This window comes from Glandiceps talaboti, chromosome 1 (genome assembly GCF_964340395.1).
Source record: "Glandiceps talaboti chromosome 1, keGlaTala1.1, whole genome shotgun sequence".
NCBI classification, from domain to species: Eukaryota; Metazoa; Hemichordata; class Enteropneusta; family Spengelidae; genus Glandiceps; species Glandiceps talaboti.
Window position 1 is genome coordinate 17,523,771 of NC_135549.1, and position 8,333 is coordinate 17,532,103.

Consider the following 8,333-nt stretch of genomic DNA (forward strand, 5'->3'; position numbering starts at 1 on the left):
TTGTAACAGCTGGGTTTATGTGAATAACTTTTTTCTTAAAAGATAAAAATGATTATATTCACATGACCAAGGTACTGTCATCATCCATTTGTGTAATCTACCACTTGCAATAACTATAGTTTTAGTTTGTGTCTAGCTTTTAGTTTACCAATAGTTTGTTTTCTATACTTACAAATGTCAATCGCTATCAATCACTTCTCAAAGAGAATAGAACTGTTTTACAGTCATGAATGACGATAGAGTAGTTATCCCTAGTTATGACTAGTTAGTTATTCTGTACAAAAGTGGCTTGCATCTTTGTCTCGTTTTACACCATGAACAGACTTTTTTCAAAAAGTTTGAATTAATCCAAAGAGTATTCTTTAACTTTCATAATACTGTTGAGAGGAATGCATTAATGACATTTGCTGGCCAGACTTTGTCTTGGTTATAATTCCAATGATGACCTTTTCCAGCCATGTCATATTGTTGTCACTACCACAGTCTCCAATCGCTGTTATCATTACATGTACTCGGGTGTCGACGGATGGTGGAAGAATTATTCAAATCAGTTTTATTTCTCAGTGCTTCTGAGAGTACATTGATGGTATCATCTTGATCACCCATTGTTGCATCCACATCGACATCTTGTAGATTTTGTAGCTGCTCCATGGTTTCAGCATGTGTTTGCTGTTTAGCTGGTATATTCATCACTTTGTCTTGTACGTTACTATACTCATCTAGGGGTGTGTTATACTGTGGGGTGACTCTAGAGGGCGTGCTTCTATTTATCAAACCATAATTTGGTGTACTAAGAGCATTCAGTCTGGGACTAGCTGCTGAATGTTGCTGGCCTCTGTCCTTTGGTGAAAACATGATAAAATTGATGTCTTCCAGTGAATCGTCCTGTGGATGGATTTTATCTTGTGAAGAATTGAACAAATTCTTGACATGAACACGACTGGATTGACTAGTTGTTGGATTATTATCACTAAATTTGGCAGAAATCATGCCATCTTTCATCTGTTTGTCCATGTTACGACCAACTGTTCCCTGCTCAAGTCTCAATAATTTTTCATCATGCGCTTTTGAAGTACGTTTTGTCCTACTGGTTGCCGTACCAACAGGTGAGTCATTTTCAATAGAGCTACCCGACACATTTTGATTGGTTGTCGGGGCTATGACCTGCCTATCACTATGCTGAATAACAGTATGGCTGTGATACATATTTCCCATGGTATCTCTGTTTGCTAACAAAGCTGGGTGGTCCTGTGGGGGTAGTGGAGTGGAACTCGATACTGGGGGAGTCGATTGTAGTTCTTTCTCAAATACAGTCAAAGATTGTTGAGAACTTAGTCCAGCTCTCAAAGGTGTCGTTGGTCTAGCTGGGTCAGCTCTATTTGATGGTGACCTGACTCTTGAACTTCGTCCTTTTTGTTGTGAGTCGAGAGACTTTGGTGGTGAACTGTGACGTCGTACAACTGGGTTAAAGAAAATAGAAATTGTTTAGTTCAAAATCTGTAAGAATTAAGTAATATTTCAAATATTTCAAATATGGTATTGATAAGATTTTGAAAAGTAGACTAGCCTTTTATAAAGAAATTAATAATAATAATAATAATCTTCATTTGTCCAAATAAATTCGGAAATTTGTTGAATAGTTGCCACAAAAGCAGTGCCACAGTGTTATAAAGAAGCAGGAGGAAACCAGAGTAACTAGGGAAAACCTGTGCATTGTTCGGCAGATTCAAAACTGAGCATCACCCCTCTTACACACAGACCTGGTTAAATTTTAATGAAACCCAGCCAATGCTTGGTGGGTTTGAACCAGGTAAGACCAAGCCTACTATACAAGCTAACTGCTCAGAGACCAAAAAACCTACACACAGCTTGTTTTGCCTCGTACTTTGTTGAATACACATAACTACAACTACTTGGGTATAGAAACAGAACAAACTGCATATGAATTATCACTAGTCAGTTGAGTTCATACTCAACCAACAATTTATAATACCAAACTTTAATATGGCAAACAAAACATTATCTTGTTTCCACTAGCAGACTCATGGTTTTTGAAAAATTATACTCAATATTTATTGGTTTATTTTAATCTTTGTGAAATGCTCATCTCACTTCAATTTACACATTTAATATAAGAGAGAGATTCATTGTAAACAGTCACGATGATCTATATGCATTATGTAAAATCCCCCCCCCCCCCCCGAAGTAGTGTTATGTAAAGACTCTGTTACATATAGTGTGCCCTCATCATCCCATGAGAGTAATTAACGTACCTCTCCTTGCAGTATTTCCAGTCTGTACTTCATTGTTTGTGACTCTACTTGCTACATCAGTATTTTCTTGTTCTCTGGGACTACTGATTGAAATGGCTCTCTTGGATTTACCGACTGAAAATGTATAGAAAAGAAATTGATGTGAGATGTCATTCTGTATTTAATACTGTAATTAAGATTAGTAAATTCAGAGTCAAGATAATTTAGATTTTATCAGAATCACTTGGACATCATCAAACAATCTTCTCATTGCAACGATTGCATATATTAATTAAGTGGCCATATGGATGAGGATTGAGTATTTGTTTGGAAATTGTTTTATAAATTAAAAAATTCAAAATAAATACCCAATCCTCATCCATATGGCCACTTTAATGATATATGTACACAATCATGTATTTACTGTTCAGAAATGACATGGAGCAGAGAATAACTTAGCCAGATAGAATGGAACATTTGGCATTCCCAAACATAATGCTGTTAAAAAGAAAATTTGATTTACCAGTGAATAGTATTAAAGGACAATACATGATTTGTACAAGGAAGGAAAGAAAATTGATCATATAAGTCCAATCATGTGTATTACAAATATGCCACCTGAGATAACTTGGGTTGGATACTGGAGAAGATATATAGTGTTGGAACTGATGAGTTGAGGTAGGACAGAATTGAATGGAATAGATAAAGAAGTGCTGTTAAGACAGGACCTGGATACTCAACTAGTACCTGTATGTGATATTCATCATTATGGATGAAGAGAATTGATCTTTTCAGCCCCCCCCCCCCCCCCCCCCCTCCCGCAACGAAAATCAGAATAAATAGAACCTTTGTTCTGAAAATGAATTGAGTTTAAAGCAGCATTGGTTAGCAGATACAGTAGAAGGTTAAGACAGACTTAAATGTGCACACTAAAAATTGTACTGCTTGGATGATGTCTTATGTGAAAGTAGAGAGTAATGATGTCGGTCTTACCTGGAAGCTGTACTAGAAACTTGACAACATTGGATGCGGTTACCAAGTGAACAATTTGTAGATGAGTTAAACCTTGTATATCTACATCATTTACCTGAAAATAATCAATACATCATCATAACTCAGAATCTAAATTTGTAAAACATACTACTACTGTAAAGAATGCTAAGCACTAAATGTTTACAACCCCATTTACATCATTTTCTACGATGTTATTTAACCTGTTTTAATACATGATTTGTGTGAATCCAGTACAGCAACACAGAGCTATAGTGTTGAATGTCAGCAGTTTAATTCAATCTGATGATGTTTTTCTAAAAGGCAAACTTTTGAAATAATTAACTTGTAAACTTTGAGGAGTGGCACTTTTCATTTCTATTATATACTTCAACGATGGATCGTTGACAAAAAAAATCATTTTGTGTACCGTAATAAAACCAAATCTCGAACAAAACGTTGTAAATAGAAACTTTGTAATGAATTTTTTGTATTACCATAAACATTCTTATGACAATTTTCTAGAAAGATTTTTTAAAACTCGTGGGATACATCATACTGCATATAATTTGTTAAGTATAGTTTGGAGCTGTGTCATTCAAAGAATAGTTAAAACATGAATAGCCCCCTCCCTGTGAGGTTTCATCCATCATCATCATCATCATCATCATCATCATCCTCCCTGTGAGCTTTCATCCATCATCATCATCATCATCATCATCATCATCATCATCATCATCATCATCATCATCATCATCATCATCATATCGTTTGCTTGATATATGTAATAAATACACTGGATTGTAGATATTTTGATATGAGTAAACACTCTAATTAATTTGCATACCAACTACCATCTGTGGTAGGGTGGAGGACAGGACAGAACAAGTTAACAATAGCCGTTTTAGATACAACATAATTTAGATGACATAACCATAACATGCCATTGTCCACTGGCTTTTAATTGATGAGATCAACAACAACTGTCATGTCAGCTGTTATTCTATCTGGGTCATTTCTATCTCTGGCTCTTTCAAAGAATCTACTTATTTCTAGTACAAAATTCTACCAGGGGCACTTTTAAAGAACCCATTTATTTCTAGTACAAAATTCTAGCTGGGTCATTTCAGATTCTGGTACTTAAATTCTATCTCAGTCACTTTCAAAGAATCTACTTATTTCTAGTACAAAATTCTATCTGGGGCACTTTTAAAGAACCCATTTATTTCTAGTACAAAATTCCATCTGGGTCAATTCAGATTCTGGTATTTAAATTCTATCTCAGTCACTTTCAAAGAACCTATTTATTTCTAGTACAAAATTCAATCTGGGGGCACTTTTAAAGAACCTATTTATTTCTAGTACAAAATTCTATCTGGGTCACTTTCAAAGAATCCAGCTTATTTCTAGAATTGTCTTTAAGTAAATAAGATCAACCTGTTTTGGATAATACTAACACTACTACTGAGTTTTTATTGTTTTATTGCTGTAACTTACCTTGACTATTTTCTGACCCCGTTTGAGTCCAGCTCGTTGTGCAGGGGACAGTGGATCAATACTGGCGACAGTCACTTCCATATTATAATCAGAACCCCTTATTTGTAAAGCAAAACAGAATTTTGATCTATGTTAGTATATCTACAAATGAAGAGGTAAAATTTAGTTAATGTAAGGACAAAAATTTTAATTTTGGTTTGAGTATATATTAGAGGGAAAATCACTCCAGGAAATAAAGGTGTTTGCTTTAATATAAACTATGGGTTCTGGAGAGTCATTTCATGATGCTACAACATCTGCAATTACTTGCGATTTCAGAGAAGCATCAAGTTGATCTTGTGCCACCTGTTGTACAACTTACCCCCTAATACTGCAACCTAACCAACCATCTTCATCAGCCACTAAAATGATATTTCTTTCCCTGTTGCTAGGAGACCTAACTTGACCATCTTCCAATCGTGTAGGTGTAGTAACCCCAGGCATTTGTCCAAGTTGTGCAACAAACAGTGTTAGTTTTTGGGAAGACTTTAACGCTACTACAGCCTCGGCATGAGTAACATTCTTGAATGCTGTGTCATTGACTTTGAGAATTCTCTCCCCGACCTTTAACCCCTGGAGAGTAAAGAAACAGAAAGAGAATGAAAAGATATGCATAACATTATATGAAAAATCAATCCTGTTTTTTTTGCATATGTCATCAATTTTCATCAAGTTAAAATATTACTTTGTCAAAATTAGGCATTTTTAAAAGCCAACCTAAATCGGTCTGGTTTTGCTTATCATACCAATCCATATAATTTGACCACATTTTAATAATTGCTAATCATTTGTGTACGAATTAATGGATTTACAAAAATTAAATCTCAATTTTGACAGTCAAATTGTGCGAAACATGTTGACAGAACGACATTGGTTTAATACCATTTTGATTTACAGTACACAGTACACGTTGTATGCCAATAAACTTGGAAAATCCTTTTCAAATTTGTTTACATTGAAAATGATCAAGAAAGAAAAATCTATCTATTTTTTGGTATATGAAGAACTACCATAGTTGAATTATAATAATTTATATGAAAAAGTTGAAACCAGGAAAGCTAATAGGACTAATAGTGTTGCAACATATTCATACTGAATTAAGTTACATTTAGACTTTCATTTTATAAAATGTAGATATATTGTAAAACAAATAACGTAAAATATGTACACTAATTATTCAAAATCTATTTTGGCATCATCATAGATTTAGTAGAGGGAGGTAGACACACATATATTCAATGTGCGATAATCATAAACTGTTCATAATTTCTGTACTCCAGTAATTTGAAACCAGTATATTTTTACAGGTCTGAAAATAACTTGGTGAGATGACTGCCCGAAATAGATTTGTTTTGATCAGAACTGAAAAGGATACGTGATATCAATGATAAACATTCTATGAGAGCAGTCCATTATGTTTGCTCATCACCTCACTGACCCTGAATGTCTGAGATTCAGCAGAATGTTAAAAAAAACACCCTGAAGCTGCAAAATAACAGATTTCATGTCTCATAGCAGATCTCGCGAGATATGCAAATATGCCTAGCAACAACGGTTGCCAAACATGTGATCATGATCAAGTTTTCGCCATGGCCATGTGCGATGATGTTGAGAACAATAGTGTTGCTATCAAGCGTATGACAATTTCAGCTTGACCACCCCCACGTGGTTGCTATGGATGCAATGGCTCAAGCTGGATCTTAATTGTGAGATCTGCTGCGAGACAAAAAAAATGGCTTAATGTGACATCAGTGATGACAAAATGATGACACACCACATAAGTGCATATCTGAGAGAAACTTATTATGTCTTGCTAAAGGTTGGAATCTAAGACAAACGGTTAAGAGTGTCCTGATGACTTTAATTGTCATTTCTAAGGCATTAAAGATGTATGATTATGAATTGTAACACATGACATGTACAAACATATACTTACTTTTTGACTTTCTTGACTTTTTATTTTAAACCAACTGTTCCAATGAGAATACCCAATTACGAATAAATAGAGTACCCTCATGAAACCGAAGTTATCCTTAAATTGGGTATTTAAACCACAGAATATCAGTATTTGACAAAAAAACATCACATCACATTTAGAAACAGATAATTCTTTTCTGTTATTTGAGCATTCACAATGAATTAATACATCAAACATATTTTTTTTTACTGTTCATCATCATCATTACTTCAATACCATGATGCTCACCTTCTTTTCTGCTTGACTGCCGGGATCAATTTGTGATATAAATATACCAGTTCTGAGATCCACTCCACCACGGATACAGAATCCCAAACTGATTCCATTCTTGTGCTCTAGCTTGACTTTCCGGACACTGATTCCGGTAGGAGTAAGTATAATATCACTGTTGTGAGCATCTTTATTTTGATGATGATAACTTTGACTCCTTTGTCTCTCCTTTTTATCTCTTTTTTTACTATCCTCTTTCTTTGGTGTCTTCTTCACTTTCTTTTCAGATTTGGAAGGACTTTTGATGAGAGGAGATGCAGACGATGTGCCTGGTTGGCTCTTTTTTGGTGTGGTTTCAGTTATTGACTTGTTCATATTCCCTGAATTATCTTCCATACATTGTTGTAAAATCGCTGCAGCATCTTGGCCAAAATTCAAAGTGCATAGTTGTTGAAAATCAGATTTTAAATGGTCTGGAATTAGATGATAAAGTTCTTCCAAGATAACAAGTTTCTCTGGACTGTTCAGGATGGAATGTAGTAAGGAACAAAAACATAACACAGACTGGTCATCGCGGAAATTTTTCATAGCCAACTTGAATGTTTCACATTCCTCCTCAGTCAACAGGAGATGTGCAAGTTCTCGTAGTTTATTCTTCCCTTGCGACATTTTTTTTCCACTCATTTTGGTAGAGATAATATTTTGGTTCGAATCTTTGCTTGCTTTTAGTTTGAATATCTGTGATCATATATGTTTTGTATTCATTCATACAGCTCCAATGTATCAACTGTAATCCTGGCAAGTCCTTCTATTTTGCTACAATGTGTGACAAGCTAAGTGTACTTTGTACCAAAAAACTAAAAATGTTGCCATTATTTCAGAAAAAAAACACATCTGTCACAAACTGCATTGAGTTGTAGGAATTTTATACTGGATTGTTGACGACTTGTACTCAGGTTTTTCTTCTTTACATTTTCACTGTATACCACGATGACACATTATTAGATGACAGATTGATGGCCACAATGTTGTAGCACATACACAATATCTGAAAAAAAAAAAAAAAAAAAAATTCCATAAATCATGAATTATTCTACAGAACAATCATATTTGAAATTGAATTGAATTACTAAATAACAAAAGTGGTTCTTTTTAAAAAAATATATTTTGTGAATTTTCATGCCTGTGAGTACATCCATATGTTATGTTCACACACCAATTGTTCTGAATGGGGACTTCAAAGTTTTAGAACTATAAAATTCTAAATGTTGGCAAACTGTCTAAGTGCTCTACTTTTGAGTGGGATCACCTATACATTTATTGAATAAAATGAATTGAAAAGACTAGATTTTCTAAGAAAGCCTCTC

The 8,333-nt window shown here is 34.5% G+C and overlaps 1 protein-coding gene across 1 annotated transcript; it reads right to left on the reverse strand.

Moving 5' to 3' along the window:
• Positions 1 to 474: 474 nt before the first annotated feature.
• On the reverse strand, positions 475 to 7,635 carry LOC144433785 (uncharacterized). Its single transcript, XM_078122153.1, has 6 exons — positions 6,985 to 7,635; positions 5,101 to 5,351; positions 4,740 to 4,836; positions 3,246 to 3,339; positions 2,274 to 2,387; positions 475 to 1,460 (listed from the first exon to the last, which is right to left on the reverse strand). The coding sequence occupies exons 1-6, from the start codon at positions 7,633 to 7,635 to the stop codon at positions 475 to 477; spliced, it is 2,193 nt and encodes a 730-aa protein (XP_077978279.1).
• Between the last annotated feature and the right edge of the window lie 698 nt (positions 7,636 to 8,333).

Bases quoted from the DNA above. Each gene is read 5' to 3' on its own strand.
- LOC144433785 (XM_078122153.1), bottom strand. From the start codon at position 7,635: ATGTCGCAAGGGAAGAATAAACTACGAGAACTTGCACATCTCCTGTTG. The intron at 3,340-4,739 runs GTAAGTTACAGC...GATTATTTTCAG, and splicing joins GGGGTCAGAAAATAGTCAAG to GTAAATGATGTAGATATACA. The intron at 2,388-3,245 runs GTAAGACCGACA...ATACATTTTCAG, and splicing joins GTTTCTAGTACAGCTTCCAG to TCGGTAAATCCAAGAGAGCC.